This window comes from Schistocerca americana, chromosome 1 (genome assembly GCF_021461395.2).
Source record: "Schistocerca americana isolate TAMUIC-IGC-003095 chromosome 1, iqSchAmer2.1, whole genome shotgun sequence".
Classification (NCBI taxonomy): domain Eukaryota; kingdom Metazoa; phylum Arthropoda; class Insecta; order Orthoptera; family Acrididae; genus Schistocerca; species Schistocerca americana.
This window is the reverse complement of record NC_060119.1, coordinates 790,890,122-790,913,918: the sequence shown is the minus strand read 5'-3', so window position 1 is coordinate 790,913,918 and position 23,797 is coordinate 790,890,122. Positions and strand designations below refer to the sequence as shown.

The 23,797-nt window shown below is 43.4% G+C and overlaps 1 protein-coding gene across 2 annotated transcripts in view; it reads left to right on the top strand.

Annotated features, from left to right (window-relative positions):
* LOC124612436 (colorectal mutant cancer protein) overlaps positions 1-23,797 on the top strand; it is a 602,106-nt gene that overhangs the window by 528,507 nt on the left and 49,802 nt on the right. For both annotated transcript variants that reach the window (XM_047140650.1, XM_047140660.1), the window contains exons 5-6: positions 16,499-16,664; positions 16,741-16,886. In XM_047140650.1, the coding sequence (XP_046996606.1) occupies positions 16,499-16,664; positions 16,741-16,886 (312 nt within the window). The remainder of the gene's footprint in view (positions 1-16,498; positions 16,665-16,740; positions 16,887-23,797) is intronic.

Sequence of the window (23,797 nt, the reverse complement as noted above, 5' to 3'; positions counted from 1 at the left end):
TTTTCATTTTTGAGGTTTATTCACGACGATGTTTTCTTCAAACAACGAGAGGGAAGAAACATTCTTCAGACAGGTATGTGGTCGATGAGGATTAGTACAAGAGAAGGCAAGTTTTTTAATTTTGAGCTGATTTAAAAGTTCTTGGCTCCGTGGTTGGCCAGCAGCCGAAAGATACCCAGGATGAGAACTACGGAGGGAAGCTCATGCCAGAAAGGGGAAAAAGTGGAGTATAAAAAAGGGGTGGGGGGTGAAGCTAGGGTTGACTGCATGTTTTTTTGCAAATAAAGTTGAGAAAAGCACAAAATTTTCCCTTTGAGGGGAGGAAAATAAAATTAATAGCAAGTCCGAGTAAAAATAATAACTTACCGATTTTTATGCGGAAGGTGGAGCTGTTTGAGTTCTCTCACAAGCTCATCAAAATCTGAGTGCATTATAGGTGCGATGGTTTGAAGAGCTGCGGTTGAATGACTGACTGTTACTCAGTTTTCGTTTGGTAGGCTACGCTTCTCGATGCACTGTTTAACATTTATAAACAACTCCGCTCTTATTGTGGCGTTTTTCATTGACTCCACCGGAAGATGTTCCTTAGTTACACCAACGTTATTATTAACACTTCGGATAAAAATAAACATCTGCGCAGTATCTTAAACCAGTGCAACTTTAAACCAGTCAAACTCCAACACTTGGACGCCAACTGTTCAAACAAAGAATAGTCTATGCTCCGTAATTCGCGTGTCATTGTTCTCCTGGATAAGGTAAGGTGATGCTTTAAAAATCTGGATAGAGGATTTCAAGCTTACATTCCTTGAAGGACTCACTATCCGGAAATGCCTAGCGCTGTTTTGCCATTTTACGTGCCTCAACAAATCTGGTTTTGTCGTCACTCGTTCGTTTTTTCTGTGTTTGGTAAAAACATTTTGTCGCTTCTTCTGCAAAAGTATCAAGTAGCACGACTTCTGCATCCGTGCATTTTCGGAAAATTCACTCCGCTATCCAGGAAGTTTTTTGTTAAAATACCTCTTGAGATTCTGCTCGATTCTATCCATGATCTTCCGTCTTTTTGCTGTCAGCCGTTACGTTGCAATACTACATCAGGTTACCGCGTGGATACTGCGATCGTCCACACCTAAGACACAAAACAACTGAACTCTTGAAACATTGTCGTCGCCAGGCAACCGTCACCGCGTCAGAAGCTTCAGCCGCATCATTGGTTTCGTATTTACGAGGGCCGTTCAGAAAGTAACCTCCGGTTGATTTAAAAAAATACACCAAGTTAAATAAAAATATTTTAATATATACATCTTACAACTACATCTTTGCACTATTTTTCTACATAGTCTCCATAGCGATTGAGGCACTTATCGTATCTCTTCACAAGCTTTGAAATTCCTTCTGCATAAAAATCACCCGCTTGTGCCTGGAGCCAGCCTGTGACCGCATCTTTGAGCTCTTCGTCGTCATCAAACCACTGTGACCCGAGCCATTTCTTCAAATGCATGAAGAGGTGATAATCACTTGGCGCCAGGTCTGGGCTGTAAGGTGGATGGTTGATAACGTCCCACTTGAAGGACTCAAGAAGGGCCGTTGTTCTGCGAGCAGAGTGAGGACGGGTGTTATCGTGCAAAAAAACGATACCGGAAGTCAGCATACCACGGCGTTTGTTCTGTATAGCCCGTCGTAACTTTTTTATTGTTTCACAGTACACGTCTTGATTAATGGTCGTACCACGTTCCATGAATTCAACCAACAACACTCCTTTGGCATCCCAAAACACCGTTGCCATCAGTTTTCTGGCAGAAAAATCTTGCGAGGCTTTTCTTGGTTTGGTAGGCGAATTTGAATGTGCCCACATCTTTGATTGTTCTTTTGTCTCAGGGTTCACGCACTTAATCCAGGTTTCGTCACCGGTCACGATTCTGTTTAACAATGGTTCTCCTTCGTCCTCATAACGTGACAGAAAGTCTAATGCAGAGGCCATTCTTTGAGTTTTGTGGTGGTCGGTAAGAATTTTGGGCTCCCATCGTGCACAGAACTTACGGTAACCCAATCTTGCTGTCACTATCTCGTACAAGAGAGTCTTAGAAATCTGTGTAAAACCAGTAGACAACTCCGACATTGAGAAACGTCGATTTTCACGAAATTTTGCATCAACTGTCTGAACGAGTTCGTCAGTCACCAATGATGGTCTACCACTCCTCTCTTCATCATGAACGTTTTCTCGTCCACTTTTAAATAAACGTACCCATTCACGGACAACTCCTTCACTCATAACTCTTGGTCCGTACACGGCACAAAGCTCACGATGAATAGCTGCTGCAGAATATCCTTTGGCTGTAAAAAACCTTATGACAGCACGCACTTCACATTTGGCGGGGTTTTCTATTGCAGCACACATTTCAAACTGCCACAAAAACTAAACTAGCGCAGGTACAACGTTCACTCGACCACGGCTTGATGCCGACTGACCTGTTGAGTGCGTGAATGCACAGATGGCGTTGCTACTCCCCCCACAACCCGCACTGTGACCAATCGGAGGTTACTTTCTGAACCGCCCTCGTAATTCGTCATTGTTACAATGTCGTGTATTAGTTACAAATAATTGTTAGGAGAAAAAATCCCTCGTAACCGTAGTGAAAACGTGCTTTTATGGAAGGTCGTTACGAACTATCTTGATACCATTGACAATTTTAACCATCTTAAATTATACGTAGAATCAGATAGCCTCCTCATTTTGAGGATGAGATACTCCACGAGTCGCATGTGGCCATACCTTCGGTGAGCGTAATTGTCAGATGTAGATGGATAATGTGCGATTTGTTTTTTCAACGACGCCTTTTTTTTCTTTTTCTTGTGCCTTTGTCCCGCATTGGCTCAGAGTTGGCATGGTTATTAACGCATTCCGTATGGTTAATTTGTGGGGTAGCGAGTTTCTGCTGTCGCCCCGCTCCCCCGCGGGGTGGAATATGTCTACCACAAATGTCTGCTTGTAATATTTTTTATATAAAGTGAGCCAAAGTTTTCCAAATGTTTGCGAATCGTGTGTCTTAAGCGGAATATGGGTACCAGCGTGGTATTCACGTAATGGGATACCGGAAACCGCCTAGCAACCACACCCAAAATGGTCGGCACATCGACCCTCGTTGTTAATACGCCGGCAGATTCGATCCGGAGCAGGCGCGCCTCCCCATCTCGGAAGCTGCACTTTAACACGCGCGACTATCTGGACTTTTTTTAAAAAAATATTGGACACATTTAAACAATTGCATCGTTGTTACGTCAGTGAATTAAATTGCTACGTGATATTTTCCCCGAGATAACAAAAACTTGGAGAGAGAAGGGGGGGGGGGGGGGGGGGGAGTGTTCACTCATACGCTTAGGCCCACAGATTAAATTAATCACGTAACCACGTATCGATAAGGTATTCGATTACTGGTCACAGTGCGTGTGTGTGTGTGTGTGTGTGTGTGTGTGTGTGTGTGTGTGTGTGTGTGTATGAATTCCTAAGGGACCAAACTGCTGAGATCACCGGTCCCTAGACTTACAAACTATATAAACTAACTTATGCTAAGAGTGGGGCCGTGCAGTCCGTGACATGGCGCCTCTAACCGCACGGCCACTCCGCGCGGCTGTGTATATGATGCCTATAGGTAGGGTGACTTTTCATTCATTCATTGATTTATTCATTCATTCATCGTGTTCCGTAAATTCGAACAAGAAGTAGAACCTTCCGGGGTTAGGAACGAGTGAAGAGAAATGAAATGGTTGAAATGGCTCTGAGCACTATGGGACTCAACATCTAAGGTCATCAGTCCCCTATAACTTAGAACTACGTAAATCTAACTCACCTAAGGACATCACACACATCCATGCCCGAGGCAGGATTCGAACCTGCGACCGTAGCGGTCGCGCGGTTCCAGACTGTAGCGCGAGTGAAGAGATACATTAACGATAAACTATACTACGTAACGTTATTCCTGCTTATGACACCTACATTTAATTTAGTAGATTAGAAAGGGAGGTGCCGCTTTGAAAATAGTTGCTATCTCCTCAGTTACTGTATATAACTGTTTTTCATCTGCTACTGGTAGCGCAATTTTTACTTCGTTGGAATGTTATTGCTTTGAGAAAATATTTATCAACTTCTGTTCAAATGGTTCTGAGCACTATGCAACTTAACTTCTGAGGTCATCAGTCGCCTAGAACTTAGAACTAATTAAACCTAACTAACCTAAGGATATCACACACATCCATGCCCGAGGCAGGATTCGAACCTGCGACCGTAGCGGTCGCTCGGCTCCAGACTGTAGCGCCTAGAACCGCACGGCCACTCCGGCCGGATATCAACTTCTGTAACTAATGAGTCCCGTTTACCGATGATAACTACTTGTCCTACAGCTCCCAATCGCTATGCTTTCTGAATCCAGATATTCAGATAATTTGTAAAAACAGTCGCTGATGAGGTATAGTTCTAATTTTCTTTCGAGTTAGTGCGGATTCCCGATTTCTTTCATTATATTAAATGGAGGCTCTAGAGTATGTATAAGTCCATTCCCAACCGTATACAAGGAAGCAAAGTCTGCATGAAAATTATTTTTGTGTCTTGCATTGCGATTTTGGTAAACACAGTTCAGATGAAAGTGATTTTTTAGTCAGCAACAAAAACAATTAAGGAACAAATGTTCTTAAAAAGACTTGTATAAGATGTCCAACTATCTGCTTTATACAATATTACTACTGCTCGCTTCTACTGAATAAACGCTTCATTTATTTAAGGTACATTGCCCGCGAAGATAGTCCCGCAACACAACAAAGACCGAAAATATGCAAAATAAATCAACACTTGTCTTCAGATCAACGCAGTGAGAATTTCATGTAAGAGCAAAATACGCCCAACTGAGCGCTTCTTGATTAGTTTGTATATGTTTTGCCACATGGTCTGCGATGATTTGTTTTTAACTGCAGGATCTCCCGTTGCAGCGTTCACTAGATAAGGGAAACAGAATATGCTGACGAAAGTGCAAGACACTTGCTCAGATTCATTTAAAAGATGATGTCTCTAGCTGTTAAGCTGTTCTGTTATTAGTGTGTTGTCGAGTATGACAGTGTCACACTAAAGAGGGAATTAAATTAGAGGTAGTTACTATTGAGAGACAGAGAGAAAGAAACAGCGAGAGAGTAATGTCGTCAGACATTTTACGGCTCGTCGCCGGACAAAACGCGCGATATCGCATTTGATCTCGGTCAGATCGAGGGTGTCCGATGCATGGATTAATTCAATCTCCGAGGTCGTGCGGCGACGGGATTTTCCACGTATTACGAGTAGCTCTATTAAGTCGAAACCGCCGCCGCCAGAAATCACTGCAAGGGACAACGATATGTTTTAACGACTCTTCTTAACATCGACCAGCTGTGTGGCTGGATTCAAGAGTTTTTAGCAAACGGAACACAGCATGTTGTTCTAAATGTAGAGACGTCTACAGACGTTAAAGTAACCTCTGGTGTGCCACAAGGGAGTGTTACGGGACCATTGCTTTTCACAATGTATGTAAATGACCTAGTAGATAGTGTCGGAAGTTCCATGCGGCTTTTCGCGGATGATGTTTTAGTATACAGAGAAGTTGCAGCATTAGAAAATTATAGCAAAATGCAGGAAGATCTGCAGCGGATAGGCACCTGGTGCAGGGAGTGGCAACTGACCCTTAACATAGACAAATGTAATGTATTGCGAATACATAGAAAGAAGGATCCTTTATTGTATGATTATATGATAGCGGAACAAAGACTGCTAGCAGTTACTTTTGTAAAATATCTGGGAATATGCGTGCGGAACGATTTGAAGTGGAATTATCATATAAAGTTAATTGTTGGTAAGGCGTGTGCCAGGTTGAGATTCATTGGGAGAGTCCTTAGAACATGTAGTTCATCAACAAAGGAGGTGGCTTACAAAACACTCGTTCGACCTATATTTGAGTATTGCTCATCAGTGTGGGATCCGTACCAGGTCGGGTTGACAGACGAGAGAGAGAAGATCCAAAGAAGAGTGGCGCGTTTCGTCCCAGGGTTATTTGGTAAGCGTGATAGCGTTACGGAGATGTTTAGCAAACTCAAGTGGCAGACTCTGCAAGAGAGGCGCCCTACATCGCGGTGTAGTTTGCTGTCCAGGTTTCGAGAGGGTGCGTTTCTGGATGAGGTATCGAATATATTGCTTCCCCCTACTTATACCTCCCGAGGAGATCACGAATGTAAAATTAGAGAGATTCGAGCGCGCACGTAAGCTTTCCGGCAATTGTTCTTCCCGCGAACCATATGCGACTGGAACAGGATAGGGAGGTAATGACAGTGGTACGTAAAGTGCCCTCCGCCACACACCGTTGGGTGGCTTGCGGAGTATAAATGTAGATGTAGATTATAATGGTTTGTAATAGCGGATAGACAGATATCAATTAAGCGAACTATTCACCACTTCACTGTTGCACAGCATTGAAGGAAACTGATCAGAAAAGCCAAGAGTTTAAATTTTTCTATCATTTCTGATTTGCTCTGTACATTATCCGATCAGAAGTATCTAAATAGAGTTATGCAGTGCGGAGTTGATCGCCTGATGTCGCGGGAGGCGGATCTGCCAGAATAGAAGGAGGTAAGGAGTACTGTGTTGGTAGAGAAGCGACAACAGCAGAATGGATGGGTTAGGAGAGCTCAGCGACTTGGAACGTTCCACATCTACATCTGGATACCTATTCCGCAAGCCACCGCACGAGCGCGGCAGAGGGTACGCTGTACCACTACTAGTAATTTTCTTCCCTGTTCCACTTGCTTGATAGACCGAAAAACGACTGTCTGTATGCCTCCGTATGAGCCCTTATTTCTCGTACCCTATCTTCGTGGTCCCTGCGCGAAATGTATGTTGGCGGCAGTACGAGTGTTCTGCAGTCAGATTCAATAAACCGAAGTCGACCATTCACCTTCTCTACCACAGTCCTCACATGATCGTCCATTTCATATCGCCTTGCAAAGTTACGCCCAGAAGCTTAAACGACGTGACTGTGTTAAGCAGGACACTACTAATGCTGTGTCCGAACACTACCAGTTTGTTTTTCCTACTCATCCGCATTAACTTACATTTTTCTACATTTAGAGACAGCTGCTATTCATCACACCAACTACAAATTTTGTCTAGGTCATCTGGTGTCATCCTACAGACACTGAACTTCGACACCTTCCTCTACACTACAGCATTGTCAGCAAACAATACCGGGTTGCTGCCCACCCTGTCCGCCAGATCATATATATAGCAGTGGTCCTATCACACTTCCTGGGGCACATCTGATGTTACCCCTGTCTCCGATGAACACGCGCCGTCGAGGACAACATACTGTGTTCCATTACTTAAGAAGTCTTCGAGCCAGTCACATATCTGGGAACCTATTCCGTACGCTCGTACCTAGTCACTGGATGCTACCTTATTAACAAATCCGTCAGGGACATTTCAACCCTTCTAAATCTTCCAAGTGACTGTTTGTGATGGTATCATGCAGCGGAAACACGAAGGAACAACCATAGCTAAACGGAGACCATGCAAATCTCATTTTCTCACGGACAGGGACCGTCGAGTATGACCGAGGTTGGTTGTAAAAAATCGCATGAAATCAGCGGAAGGAATCCCTGTTGAGGTCCAAAATGCTACCAGGAGTCCAGCTAGCACCAAGTGACTGCCTACATCTGCTTCTATTTTTATACTCCGCAAGCCACCCAACGGTGTGTGGCGGAGGGCACTTTACGTACCACTGTCATTACCTCCCTATCCTGTTCCAGTCGCGTATGGTTCGCGGGAAGAACGACTGTCTGAAAGCCTCCGTGCGCGCTCGAATCTCTCTAATTTTACATTCGTGATCTCCTCGGGAGGTATAAGTAGGGGGAAGCAATATATTCGAGCCGGCCGTGGTGGTCTCGCGGTTCTAGGCGCGCAGTCCGGAACCGCGCGACTGCTACGGTCGCAGGTTCGAATCCTGCCTCGGGCATGGATGTGTGTAATGTCCTTAGGTTAGTTATGTTTAAGTAGATCTAAGTTCTAGGGGACTGATGACCTAAGATGTTAAGTCCCATAGTGCTCAGAGCCATTTGAACCAATATATTCGATACCTCATCCAGAAACGCACCCCCTCGAAACCTGGACAACAAGCTACACCGCGATGCAGAGCGCCTCTCTTGCAGAGTCTGCCACTTGAGTTTGCTAAACATCTCCGTAACGCTATCGCCCAGACCAAATAACCCTGGGACGAAACGCGCCAGTCTTCTTTGGATCTTCTCTCTCTCGTCTGTCAACCCGACCTGGTACGGATCCCACACTGATGAGCAATACTCAAGTATAGGTCGAACGAGTGTTTTGTGAGCCACCTCCTTTGTTGATGGACTACATGTTCTAAGGACTCTCCCAATGAATCTCACCCTGGCACCCGCCTTACCAACAATTAATTTCATATCATCATTCCACTTCAAATCGTTCCGCACGCATACTCTCAGATATTTTATAGAGGTAACTGCGTCATATAATCATACAATAAAGGAAAGGTCAGTAGGCAGTGAAAAGAACGGCGTACAGTGGTCGATCATCGAGCAGAGCCACACGTTTCTGTAGTCAGTGCTTAGTGACGCTTGAGATGGTGCAAAGAAGGACGCCACTGGACAATGGATGATCGGAAACAAGTGATTTGGTGTGATGAATTACGCTGTACCCTACGACAATCCCATGGAAGGATTTTGGTTTGGCTAATACTGAAGAACGTTACCTGCCATCATGTGTAGTGTGAACAGTGAAGTACAGAGGATGTTGTTTTACGGTATCGTGTTGTTATTCGTGGTTTGGGTGTGGTTCCCGTGTTGCACGTAAGAAAACGCTAAATGCGGAAGAGCGAGAGCAAATTTTACAGCAGTGTGTACTGCGTGAGGTAGAGGAGTAGTTCGGAGACCATGACTGTTTGTATCAGCGTGACTATGTATCCTGTCTTAAAGCAGCGTCTATGAGGCAATGGTTTATAGGCAACAGTATTCCTAAAATAGGCTGGCTTCCCCAAAGCCACGACTTGAACCCAATAGAGCACCTTTGGGATGACTCAGAATGTCGACTTCGCTCCAGACCCGAGCGTCCAACATCACTACCTTCACTGGTTTCGGTTCTTGAGGAAGAATGGGCTCCCATTCCTCCAGGGACAGTCAGACACATCATTGAAAGTGTCCCTAGCAGAGTTCTGGCCTTCATAAAGGCGGAGGGTGGACACATCCCTCATTAATGTCCACCTTCAACTACGAGTATATGGTTCGAGAGCTCGTGGAATATGGGGCAGCGTATGAATGGGGGAAAGGATGTGGCAAGTTGATGCTACGACTCCGACCGTGGGGACGGCTACAGGAAAGCGTAGCTGGTAACGAACTTCCTCGAAAGGCGTGCACCTGGATTCGAGTTCCTGTTCGGCAAACAAATTCAAAAATCGTTCAAATGGCTCTGAGCACTGTGGGACTTAACATCTGAGGTCTTCAGTCCCCTAGAACTTAGAACTACTTAAACCTAAGTAACCTAAGGACATCACATACATCCATGCCCGAAGCAGGATTCGAACCTGCGACCGTATCGGTCGCACGGTTCCAGACTGAAGCGCCTAGAACCGCTCGGCCACACAGGCCGGCTTCGGCAAACAGTTTTAATATGGTCTATAGAATCATTTTTATAAGGCTAATGAGTTTGCGATTAGCGTTTGAATTTTGCTATCTGTCCTATTAACGTTTTTCCTATGTAGGAAGGTATGTAATCGTTGACTCTCGCCCTCGAGACCCAGAAGGCAGTGAACAACGGGTCACACGTTGATTCAGTGTTTTTGACTTCCGGAAGATATTCGTTACAGTTCCATACTATCGCCTAATAATATATATAGGTGTACAGAATATCAGGAATCCTCAGACAAAAAAATAACTTCGACCGTACCCCCCCAGGGAGTGCTGCAGGACTATTGTCGTCGTTGTGGTGGTGGGCTTCATTTCGAAGACCCGTTTGATGCAGTTCACCACCTTACTCTAACCTGTACAGGCCGCTTCATCTCTGGATTACTACTACAACCTACATTCACTTGAACCTGCGTAGTATATTCATGCCTTGGTCTCTGTCTATAATTTTTACCCTCTCACACTTTTCTCCATTATCAAATTGACGATTCCTTGATGTCTCATGATGTGATCTGTTACCAAATTCGCCGCGCGGGATTAGCCGAGCAGTCTAGGCGCTACAGTCATGGACTGTGCGGCTGGTCCCGGCGGAGGTTCGAGTCCTCCCTCGGGCATGGATGTGTGTGTGTTTGTCCTTAGGATAATTTAGGTTAAGTAGTGTGTAAGCTTAGGGACTGATGACCTTTGCAGTTAAGTCCCTTAAGATTTCGCACACATTTGAACATTTTTTTTGTTACCAAATTCACGTTTCCTTGAGACCTCGGAGTATGTCATATCAACCGATCCCTTCTTTTGGTCAACGTGTGTCATAAATTTATTTATTTCTCAATTCTATTCAGTATCTCCTCATTAGTTACATGATCTGTCCACTTCTGGCCCTAATGCAAGCAGTTATTCGGCTTAACATGGATTGAGAGAGTTGTTGATGTCCAATTGGGGCGCCAGATCGTCAAAATCCCGAGATGGTTGGAGGACCCTACCGGTAATGCTCCAAACGTTCTCGATTTTTTTTTTTTTTGGGGGGGGGGGGGGATCTGGCAAACTTACTGGCCAAGGTAGGGTTCGGCAAGCATAAAGACAAGCAGTTCGAACTCTCGCCTAGTGCGTAGGGGCATTACCTTGCTGAAATGTAAGCCCAGGATAGTTTGCCATGACTGGAAAGAAAACGGGGCGTAGAATATCGTCGAAGTATCGCTGTGCTGCAAGGGTGCTGCAGATGCCAACAAAGGCGTCATGCTATGAAAAGAAATGGCACCCCAGACCATCACTCCTGGTTTTCGGGCATATGGCGGACGAGAGGTTGGTGTCCCACCGCCGTCTATGGCGTCTCAGACACGTCTAAATTGGTCTTCGGGGCTCAATTCTCAAGGATAAGGTAATTTTATTGACAGACGATGTAACAGGTAGGTCATCGCTGCATGTCAATATACGATAATAAATTCAGAACAAATGAGAAACACATGTCACTGTAAAGGGTACCCCAAACAGTCACATAAATACACAGTGTATCCCTCTCTGTTGGCAAAGCAGGTGTTTATTCTCGCATGCTAACTATCACAAATGTGCCGAATGACAAGCTGCGATACACTGTCCCAAGAATCTTGCACATTTTGTTGCGATTCGGCAGTGGTTCTTGCAGGTTCTGGAGAAGTTCCTGCTTCACCATGTCCCATACATGTCGGATTGGCGAGAGATCTGCTGATCTTGCTGGCCAGGGCAGTTGTTGCAAGCCACGAAGAGCACTTCGCGACGCTGCAGCCGTATGTGGATGAGCATTCTTCGCTGAAAAATCACATTACTTTCCTGTCGAAGAAATGGCAGTAGCCTTGGTATAACAACCTGTGAAATGTAGCCGACGCTGGTTACTTAACCCTGCAGAAACACCAAGTGTGACCCTGAATTGTAACTAATGACGCCCCACACCACGGTGCGAGCTATGTGTTGTGACCGAAAACACTCCGTCGTAGGCCGCTCCCCAGTTCTACACCGTACACGTGTACGTCCATCACTCACACACAGACAGAACCTTCTCTCCCCACTGGAGATGACAGAGTGCCATCCCAACCTACAGTCGACTATTTCTCGATATCAGAGTAGCTGCGCTGAGCTGCTTTTGTAGTGTCAGTGGCAGCCTGGCCAGAGACACACGTGGTCTTAGTCTTGATGCAAGCAGACGATTCCCAATGGTCCTAGGTGATACAGAAGCTGCAACACATGCCGGGATTTCTTCCCTGCATGATGTTCGGTCGGACACCACTGCTCGCACAATGTTATCAATTTTAACCAGAATTACGCGGACGTCCAGAACCTGATCAATGGGTGTGGGAATGTCCCACAGATCACTGATGAAAGCAGCGACACACCACCGACACACTGTGCCCACATGTGTAGCAACCAGTCCACAGGTCCATCCAGCTTCCCTGGGGCCCACAGTACGAACCCGTTCAAATGGCTAAGGTTATTTAACAGGTGTACATACGTACTCATCGGTGGAACACGGTTGTATCTTTAAATGAATCTGCAAACACTGTTCACTTGTAAATTTAGCACAGTTACTGCCTGCAAAGTCAAAACAGAGGGCGGACAGACAGCCCTCCTGAGTGTCTTCTGATTGCTGATGAGCGTAACAAAAAAAGATACACATCATACACTGTTGCCTTCAAAACACAGTTCTTCAGGGAGTTGCATTCCATCTCTCTCTCTTTCTCTCTCTCTCTTACTTTTTTCTGGCAGTGTATATCTGGCACGGGTTCCAGTCATACTAGCAATCTTCAAGTATCGGTTGAAAGATGGTACAGAAAGTTACATCCACTCTCTGAGGGTTCTTCCAATGAATCTCAATCTGATATCTACCTTCCTTGAGATCAGTTTTAAGTGATAGTTCCACCTTGTATCACTCCATACGGACACTCGAGATGTGACTGCTTCGAGTGAGCATTTGGTACTTGTGTAAACATACAATAATGGGTCTTTCCGCTTACTTATGCACAGTATGTTACATTTGTTTATGCTGAGGATCAACTGACAGTCCCTGCACCAAACGTCGACCTGAAGATCTTCTTGCATTTCGCTCAAATTTTATATCGATCGTGTCTCTCTGTATGCAATAGCATCATTGGCGAATAGGCAATAGCTTCTGACGATATCCTCTACGTAAATTATATATGTATAGTGAATAGTAACGCAAAACCAAGGAAAAATTTGAAAAGGGAATTAAAATTGTGGGAGAAGAATATATTCTAATTCTGTTACAGACAGCAGAGGGCTTGGAAGAGCTGTTGAGCAGAATAGTCTTGAAAGGACATATCTTCAGCCTGGAATCTCATATACTAGAGTAGAATTGTTTTCAGTGACGAGTCACTAGTAACAGTACCGTAAGTGCAGAAGAGCCATTGGCAGAAGAGGAATGGTCTGATGACACTGCTGTTTTCGACTTTCTTTGCGTTGATACAAAAGGAGAACCAGTTGTCAACCACCCATTGAACAAGCACAGCACAGAGAGAGACTACTTCCTTTCTTTATTTACCAATGAGAAGCTGGAGTATGTGGTTCAGCAGACAAATCTGTATGCAGAGCAACAGAAACAAAAACGGCAATCTGGTCAGACTGTAAGTGAGTCAACAAATAACTGGACGAATTTATATGTAGAGGAGTTACAGGCCTGGATTGGAATGAATATCTTGATGGGTGTGGTTGTGTTGCCAAGTGTAGTGCACTACTGGAGTTCAGAACCTGCCTTAGGTCAGCTTTACATATCGAAACCTATGACATGCAAACGTTTCAAAAAGATATGTGAAACTATTCACATAAATGGCAACAGGCTGAATCCTCCAAGAGGGCATCCAAACCACGATAAACATCACAATGTCAGACCTCTTATAACTTTTCTGAACAACACAATTCGTAAGCCATACACTGCTAATAAGGTATTGGCTGTGGATGAAAGCATGATACCTTTCAAGGGGCGGTCTTCGCTCAAGTAGTATATGCCTCTCAAGCCAGTAAAATGAGGATAAAAGGTATGGTGTTTAGCAGATTCAAAGACTGGATATGTCATAAAATTTGATATTTACACAGGAAAATCAAATGACGGGAGAGCGTGTAGTCATTAGCCTCACCCAAAACCTGAAATATAGTAACAGTTTAGGAGCGTTTGACAACTTCTTCACCACAGTGAATCTAATGCAAATGCTTTTGAACAATGGAATCTACTCTATAGGGACTGTCAGAGCAAACCGGAAAGGGCTTTCTTCAATGATGAAAGATAAATGTACCTTGAAAAGAGGAGAATTTCAGTTTCAGTGCAAACGTGGCATTGCAGCTATAAAATGGATGGACAACAAACCTGTCACTATTTTGACAACTTCAGACAATCCTAGAGATACCACACTTGTCTCAAGAAAGAATAAGGATGGCACAACTAGCATGGTTATGTGTCCCACAGCTGTGGCAAGATACAATACCATAATGGGAGGTGTAGATCACTTTGATCAACTTAGAGAAGTTACGCAATAGGTCGACGTTCTCGTAAGTGGTGGCATTGGATTCTCTATTTCCTATTAGACATGGCAGTTGTAAATGCCTTTATATATAACAAAACTAATAAAGGACAAGAGGGATATGATGATCAATTGAACTTTCGATTATGACTCGCAAAACAATTGATAGATGGCTTTACATCCCACAAAAAAAAAGGTCGTCCAGTAACCATTCTAACCAAGAAGAACACCGTACCAGATCATGTTCGACTGGCAAAAGTAGGCGATCATATGCCTGTTTTAGAAAAAACCTACAGATGGTGCTGAAAGTGTTCAACAAAAGCTCGTGACAATAGAACAATATACACTCCTGGAAATGGAAAAAAGAACACATTGACACCGGTGTGTCAGACCCACCATACTTGCTCCGGACACTGCGAGAGGGCTGTACAAGCAATGATCACACGCACGGCACAGCGGACACACCAGAAACCGCGGTGTTGGCCGTCGAATGGCGCTAGCTGCGCAGCATTTGTGCACCGCCGCCGTCAGTGTCAGCCAGTTTGCCGTGGCATACGGAGCTCCATCGCAGTCTTTAACACTGGTAGCATGCCGCGACAGCGTGGACGTGAACCGTATGTGCAGTTGACGGACTTTGAGCGAGGGCGTATAGTGGGCATGCGGGAGGCCGGGTGGACGTACCGCCGAATTGCTCAACACGTGGGGCGTGAGGTCTCCACAGTACATCGATGTTGTCGCCAGTGGTCGGCGGAAGGTGCACGTGCACGTGCCCGTCGACCTGGGACCGGACCGCAGCGACGCACGGATGCACGCCAAGACCGTAGGATCCTACGCAGTGCCGTAGGGGACCGCACCGCCACTTCCCAGCAAATTAGGGACACTGTTGCTCCTGGGGTATCGGCGAGGACCATTCGCAACCGTCTCCATGAAGCTGGGCTACGGTCCCGCACACTGTTAGGCCGTCTTCCGCTCACGCCCCAACATCGTGCAGCCCGCCTCCAGTGGTGTCGCGACAGGCGTGAATGGAGGGACGAATGGAGACGTGTCGTCTTCAGCGATGAGAGTCGCTTCTGCCTTGGTGCCAATGATGGTCGTATGCGTGTTTGGCGCCGTGCAGGTGAGCGCCACAATCAGGACTGCTTACGACCGAGGCACACAGGGCCAACACCCGGCATCATGGTGTGGGGAGCGATCTCCTACACTGGCCGTACACCACAGGTGATCGTCGAGGGGACACTGAATAGTGCACAGTACATCCAAACCATCATCGAACCCATCGTTCTACCATTCCTAGATCAGCAAGGGAACTTGCTGTTCCAACAGGACAATGCACGTCCGCATGTATCCCGTGCCACCCAACGTGCTCTAGAAGGTGTAAGTCAACTACCCTGGCCAGCAAGATCTCCGGATCTGTCCCCCATTGAGCATGTTTGGGACTGGATGAAGCGTCGTCTCACGTGGTCTGCACGTCCAGCACGAACGCTGGTCCAACTGAGGCGCCAGGTGGAAATGGCATGGCAAGCCGTTCCACAGGACTACATCCAGCATCTCTACGATCGTCTCCATGGGAGAATAGCAGCCTGAATTGCTGCGAAAGGTGGATATACACTGTACTAGTGCCGACATTGTGCATGCTCTGTTGCCTGTGTCTATGTGCCTGTGGTTCTGTCAGTGTGATCATGTGATGTATCTGACCCCAGGAATGTGTCAATAAAGTTTCCCCTTCCTGGGACAATGAATTCACGGTGTTCTTATTTCAATTTCCAGGAGTGTATGTATGCTGCTCCTGCAACGTACCCCTGTGTATCGAACCATGCTTCCGTCAGTTTCAAGGAAAATAAAAAGAAAATGTAACAATCATTTGAACATTTTGTTGAAAAAGAATTAGTACTTGTAAATTTGTAATGTAAATTTTTTTGAAATAAAGTAAAATAAAAAGAAATCACCGTCTTGTTAAAAAAAATGTTACATGTAATGCCAACATGCTACAGCTTATAAAATGGAAATGGGATATCTTCTTCCCACCAAAGTGTAAAGCTCACAAGTGGAAAATCGGTTTACCACCGAAAATGTAAGGTTTAAAAAAGTGCTGTGGTGATATATTTACCACCATAATTTTTAGACGTAAATCACAAAAATAAAATTATCAAAAAATAAAATATAATAAATTGATCACAATTCTAATTCGATGCAAAAAAATTTGCTTCGCTGAGTTGCCATTAAAAATGCGCCCGTTAAAGGGTGTATACTTTTCTGATAATGGTTTTGTTTGTTTCTTTTGACAGCTGGAGAAGCTGCGTTTGGTAGCCGAGACAGAGGAGAGAGCTGAACTGCAGGCCCAGAGGTACGAAGAAAGGCTGACAGAGCTCCATTCGGTCATCGCAGAGCTGACGCGGAAGATCGAGAGGCAGAGATCACTAGTGATACGGGAAGAAGAAGATGTCATCTCGGGTAAGGGCAAGAGTGATCGTATTAGAACAGGTCGTAGGTTTCTGTCTTGTATCTAATGATATTTCCATTGGAACAGAAAACGAGAATGAGGACCAAGACCTGTCTCGCGACGCGGAGGGCTCGACCACGAACCTGGTGGACGACTCAGAGCTGCAAGATCCCGACCGCACGATTGGAGACCCTGACTCCAGCAACTCAGACAACGAGCACCAAGCAGATAATGTGAGTTGTCTCCCGCAGGCCTGCTTCTTGTCTTAAAGCGTGTGTCCACTGGCCAGTAATCTTCCGCAAGTTGCTTAGAAGCTATTTTTCCAAATTCTATGACATGGAGACACCGCCAGCAAGTCGACCTCCGCAAGTTTCGTCAACTTGCAGAAGTAGGTTTTGCAAGTTAGTGGGAACAGTTTGTTGCATTCTTGCTGCAAATATCTGTCAAAAATGTCAGTAACAAAAAAACGGAATGATGCAAAGACAAGTAAGCCAAAACAAATGTACCATTGGAACCCCTTAAACGTATATAATTGGCCACCGTCAATCAAGGAAATGCAAAATGAATTTACCGATTACTTTGTTTCACCAGAACAGGAAGTGGAATGGCAGTACAGACAACTTTAAATTTGAGCTACATTTGTAATGTTAACGCAAATATAAATGCGCTAGACCCATACATCCACATCCATATCATAAAAGTGATACATAGTATCATAAAAGTGGTATGTCGTTTCCACATCTCCACCTAAAACACTATATCAAATTCAACCAAACTTGGGATATGTTGCACTAACCTATCTGGAAAGAACCACTGTGGGTATGAAAACCACCTACCTCTCAAAGGGATGGGGGTGAGCTTGAAAAATAAGTGTAGCTCACGATGTGCAAATAGCCAGAGTATATTCATCCAGTGTTTGAGAATGAGGACACTAGTGACTTGCACCAAACTTTATGCATTTAAGACATTTGCGAGAGTTTTTCTCGGGAGCACCGCGCACATAATAATGAAAGGAAAAAAAACGTATATAATTTTTTACATTTTCACTGTTTGTGCAGTAAAACTGCATTTATTATGTCTTTGCTACTAACTCTATTTGCAAAACATTTTGTAGAGAGTATTCACATATATAACACTGGATGTATTTGCAAAATTATATCATTTTATGGCTCATTGTTCAGGAGATATGATGTCATAGATGTTGAAGTGCACGAGAATGAAACTGCTAAGCAAAATTCCCTAGAGATAAGGTTGTAGTAAGCTCACCGGACAAAAAATTCCTCATCCCTAGAGAAATCATTACAAGCATTGCTTAATGCCGTGTAATTTCGCTCCTGGGCCTGATAACTGTCTGGATTCAGTTAGGAAGTGAGTCCACAAGGTTGTAAAGATACATCACATCCAGGTTAAGCCACTCACTGAGAATCTGCTTGTATAATTCCACCAAAATGTGAGTTTCTGATTTCAGCATTTTTCATGCTGTTTCAAATGACCCACAGATTTTTTGTGGGGGCTCAAGTCATGCCAGTTGAAATGTAATACCTGCCTCCATGGACGAGGTTGTTGACACACACTAGTGCAGTTGCAGTTGATGCTGAAGTAACCTGGTTTGAACCCAAGTGGTGGGGGAAAAATAAATAAATAAATAAATAAAAATTCACTGCCCGTATTTGGCCGGCAAGGATAGGAGAGGAGAGGTGGTAGCGTTAAGTTCCTGATCACCAGACTTTAGGCCCGTGTCCTGGTTTCAGTACTTAACATCTCTGTAGTATCTCATGAAGTGAGGGCATGTGACACCGTTGATGTTGATCCAACCATTGGATGGGGATATAAAGTGTGGCAGCCCACCCTTGGTGCTATGTGCTGGCATAGAGTTTCATCCTCTCCTTTCACTTGTCATCATCAAACAACACAAACATTACACTAAATCTCTCTCTCTCTCTCTCTCTCTCTCTCTCTCTCTCTCTCTCTCTCTCACACACACACACACACACACACACACACACACACACACACACATATGTAGTTGATCATGTTGCAAAGAAATAAAAAAAATGAGTTGCAGTAGGGTGGGGGAGTGTTCAGAAAACCAGTCATGCATTCTTCCAGCCCAGTCAACGTTGCTGTTGTCACTTTTATTTGCCTGTGTGAGTAGTGGCTTCTTGCAAGGTGACCAACCCTAGATGATCATTACATGCAGTTCCTACTACAATATTCTCTTGCTGATAGGTCTGGATAACCTTCATATATTGCCTATAGCAATTCATTTTGGCGTTGGAAGTGAGTTTGATTCACAAGCCATGAAATGCCTATCCAGTCCCTGTCAGGCAGGATCTTTTCCTGGTCACAATTCTGACATCATGTTTCATTGGTACGTGTGTTACACCACTGCTTATAGACATGTTGAATAGTCTGTCACAAAACACCAACAAAACCAGAAACTTCACAAACCATATGTCTATGGGCATGGCGAAACCTGTCTGCCCCTTATTGTCAGTCTGTCATGCACTTACATTTATGCTTCTCTGTGTGCAATGTCTGCTTTAGGAGGGGAGGAGCTGGACAGAGAGAGAGAAGGAGTAAATTGACAGAAAGGAAGAGGAGGAGATAGGCAGAGAGAGCAGAGGGAAAGCATGGACAGAGAAAGGAAAGAGAAGGAAATGGACAGAGAGGGAAAGGGGGGGGGGGAGGGAAGAAGAGATAGATAGAGAGGTGGGTGAGATGAAAGAGAGAGGAGGAGGAGGAGACGGATAGAGAGGTGGGAAGGGGAGTTGGACAAAGATAGGTGATGAGGACACGGACAGGAGAGGGATGAGCAGATGAGCAGGGAGAGGGGAGAGGAGGAGGAAATTGATAGAAAGAGGGGGAAGGAGAAGATGAACTGATAGAAGGCTGGAATAAATACATACCTGGACAACATCAGATGCTCAGCTAATTTGTAATAAAAGTAATATGTACTGTTTGCAAAATTTGAGTAATAATTAAAAGTTGATTTCTTGGTGATACAGCTTTCCACATTTCTGTATCCTGTTTTTGAATATTTGTGCAGTAGACATTTTCAGAAAATTTTTACACTGAGCAAAGTTCTATGATTTTAGTTTACTAAATAGAGTCCTTTTATAGATTAAATATGTAAGCCTTTTTATCTGTTTCTTCACCCTAACGTTTCTGTTTTCCTTAATGTCTTTGGTTTTTGTCATGATTTTACTTCAGTACTAATAGTAACAACAATAGTGACAATACAACAATGGTGGCTGCTGCTGCTGCGGTTTTTAAGCATGCATGACCCAGTGGTGTAACTAAAGTTTTGAGACCCCCCACTGCAAATAAATTTTTGGAATCATATTTACTGATAGATCTCAAAGAATAAATGTAAAGATATTAGACATTCACACACCACAATACATGTCAAAAGTAAAGTAAACTAACCTAACCTACTGCTGCACTACCCACAGTTTTATGAAGTGTATCTATATGCTAAAGCAAAGACAACTTTCCAGTTCTCGTACAGTTAGCACTCAAAAATTTTTAGACATTGACTTCCATGTTAAGAGAATGACATTTCATGTTTAGTGCTTAGAACTGCTAAAGATGTAATCTGGACTCAGACACTGAGTTTCTAAGATATGTTTTGATTAATTTCAATTTAGAAAAATTTTGTTTCTGCTCTAGCAGAAGTTAAATGGTTGAGTCAAGTATAGCTGAAGAGCTGTGCACAGATCAGGGAGACTACTCACAAGAAATGTATTTTCAACAAACAAAAATTTTGTAAAATTTTTAATTGACAAAAAGTTCCCTTTCTTTCCAAATTCTTTCAACATATGTGTTATTAGACCAATATTTTGTGGTAAAATATGATTCATACTTTCTAACTAGGTTTTCTGCTATTTTCTGAATATCTTTATTTCCTACCTTAAAAAGATGAACTGGATGTAAGAAAGACATACAATCATTAACATTCTGTAGGCTGGTAAAATGATGAATTATAATATCAATGGAAGCACTGAAATCTGTGACTTGTAAATACTTTACTTTATCCACAGTTCTATGATCTTCAGGAAGTTCATAAAAATATTTCTCCTCTTTATGGGTACTTTTTTTGGTCAACTTAGGATCAATGCTCCAAACTTTCACTAGTACTTCCACTTCTTAACAACAACCTCGAAATTGTTTGTAAAGATAACTAGATTTTTCTTGCAGTATCAGCATTATGGGCTGCAGTAGTTTGGAAACTAGGTTAATATTTTCCAAAGAAATACAGTTTGATTAATAACAACGAATAAAATCTGAAAGGCCATCTAATTGGGCACAGTTTCTTCAGAGTCATTGTAACACATCTGTCAGCTGCAACAGTTTCATTTATTTGTTACTACTGAACCACCATTTTCTCGTAAAACCGTTTCTCAGAAAACTGTTTTCATGACAAAATCATTTAGTACCAAATTTAAACTACGTGTTGAATGATGTATAAACTCAGCATTTGAAGCTGGTGACTTAATTCTTGATTGCAGACCTAAGTGTTTGCCATTCATATACATACCGTATGTAGCACCAGTGTATCCTTGACCTCTGCACCTACCCAGTTGTGTGTTCATCTTCTCTAAATCAGTTATTATTCCTTTTTCAATACTCTCAGCATCATGGCTCCTAAAAATCCTACAGACGATTCCTTTATTTCAATGTCATTTCTATCTGGTTTGCTTGAATCTAAATGCCTACTATTTAATAGTTGCATCATCATATTTTAAATTTGTGTGCTCAGATATTTTGTTTTAATCATTTCATTTGAAAGATGTTCCCACAGAAGAGGATAATATCTGGTGAGGAGGTCTATTATATTTAAGAAACTGTGCATCTGTTCCCCTTTTTCAGATTTCCTATGGCCATAGGAAGCAATTTGATGTAGAGCTAATGCCCTTATTACATCCAGTGCTACAGAAATTATAGCTTTCAGTAGGTCATGCCCTTCATCGAAAAATGTGTTAATGCTTTTGCCATGTTTCCATGTGCTGTAAGTAATACACATTTCTATGTAACTACAGAAACTCCTGATTGGAAATCAACTATATTATGAAAAGAATAGATTGCTGCTCACCACATTGAGAAGATTATTACATACTGAGCTTTTGGCCAAAGCCTTCTTCAGAATGAACACACACACATATATATGCACCTCACAAACACATAAGCACTATCTCTGGAAGCTGCAGCTGGAATGCATCTGTCGCAATGAACGAAAGCAGGAATCCTGAATGGGGCAGGGAGGGGGAGGAATAGCAGGATACTGGTGTGGGGAGACAGGAGCGCAGTCTGGCGGTGCGTGCGGGGCCTAGATGGCATCAGGATGAGGTTGCCAGGCACTGATCAGGAGACTTTGGTGGAGACAAGTGGGGGGGGGGGGGGGGGGGGGGGAGTGGAAAGGAGAGGAGCAGAGGAGGGAAAAACGTAAAATTTGCCATTTACCTCTAATAACAACTGGCAACAAATGGAAGAAAACTTTACTAAATGACTTGCTGTGATCATATTTAATGCTAGCATTGTCTGTGACACTCATGTCAGAGCACTGAGAACACTGCTGAACTCTCATTGGCTAGGAGAATGCATGTCATAGATGCACAGAACAAACCTAAACTTGACTACCATTGGTTGTGATTTCAGCTATAGCCTCAATCTACATACATCCAGAAACTTACATTGGAATATTGGACTGAACATCACTACATTTGTGTATTTTCCACTTTTTCTCCAAGGCAGATTTGCTGCACAGTGGCAAACAAACATGATCTGACTTTCGCACATAAATATTTTTGGAATGTTTTCCTTGGATGCAAAGCTGATACTGAAAATACTTTCCCAGATATTCCCAATTGGAAACAGATTAATATGTTTCCATCTCCCTGATATTAGGTTGAAAGAAAGAGTACTACATTGGGCCACAATCTCAAATAACGCACCGCTCCTTCTTGTCCAGCAGTAAAATGTGTCATTGGAAGAAAAATAAATTGCTTCACATGGAGATTGTATTTTATGATGAAGTTTATTGTGAATTTTTGGCGTCTGAGACCAGTAGTAAAGTTAATAATCACATGTTCATTATACTTCAGATTTATTTCTTGTTCATGTCACTTAGATTTTAGAGAATTTCTGTAAAGAGCTGTAAGAAATTAAACTGAGAGTTATTTTGGAAAAAAATAGCAGTTTCTACCCTCAGACATTTTATGCATTGATGCTGATTGTTACATTTTACCCTCAGCCCCAAATAGTCCCAGACATTTTCTTTGGGATTAAGACAGGGCAGTCTAGCAGGCAAGTTGAGGGGCTAAAGGTGCATGAATCCTCATCAAACTACAAACATATGCATGCAGCCTTGTCTACATGGCTGTGTACTCATCCTGGGAGTGTTCACTGTGTACTCATCATAAAGAATGATAAAAAGATCATAAAAAATATAATGTTGAAATAAACATCCTATTTCATGTTCACCATAATGTGAGTCACTGTGCACAAAATCATGGTAAGAAAGACGTAACTGAATAACCTCCAGCCTGAACTGCATCCTCCACACACTACAGATCAAACATCTCATTGTGCCATCAGTCCACTAAATGCCTCACATTATTTGGAAAAGACAATTGTGACTTGGACCACACTGCACATCTCCATTTACCTACTCTCTAATTTCTGTATTTTTTGGCCCATTGAAGATGTGCAGCACTACGCGCCCCCAATGAGCAGTGGCCTTTTGCAGGGTACACGATTCCATATCTTCATTGCATGTAGCTCCCTTTGCAGTTTTCACTCAGAAACTAGTTGACATGGATCTGCATTAACTGACAGAAATTCCTGTTGGGGTTAGATTCCCTGTTAGTTAGAATACCTTTACAACCATTGTTCTTACGCCAAGTAAAATAGCTGCAAGTGCTGTACCATTCCTTGTATATTTATTGGACAGTCCATGCTGGTACACCATCAAATCAGTCAACCTCATTCATGCTAAGGTCATGGGTGTGATAGCTCCTTTCTGCCAGTCTGTCACTTCTCAATAGCAAATCATCTTACTGCACTGATTCCTTACAACTGACTGACACACATACACCACTTCACTAAATTGATTTATATCAGGAGTGGAAGATCACATGACTGC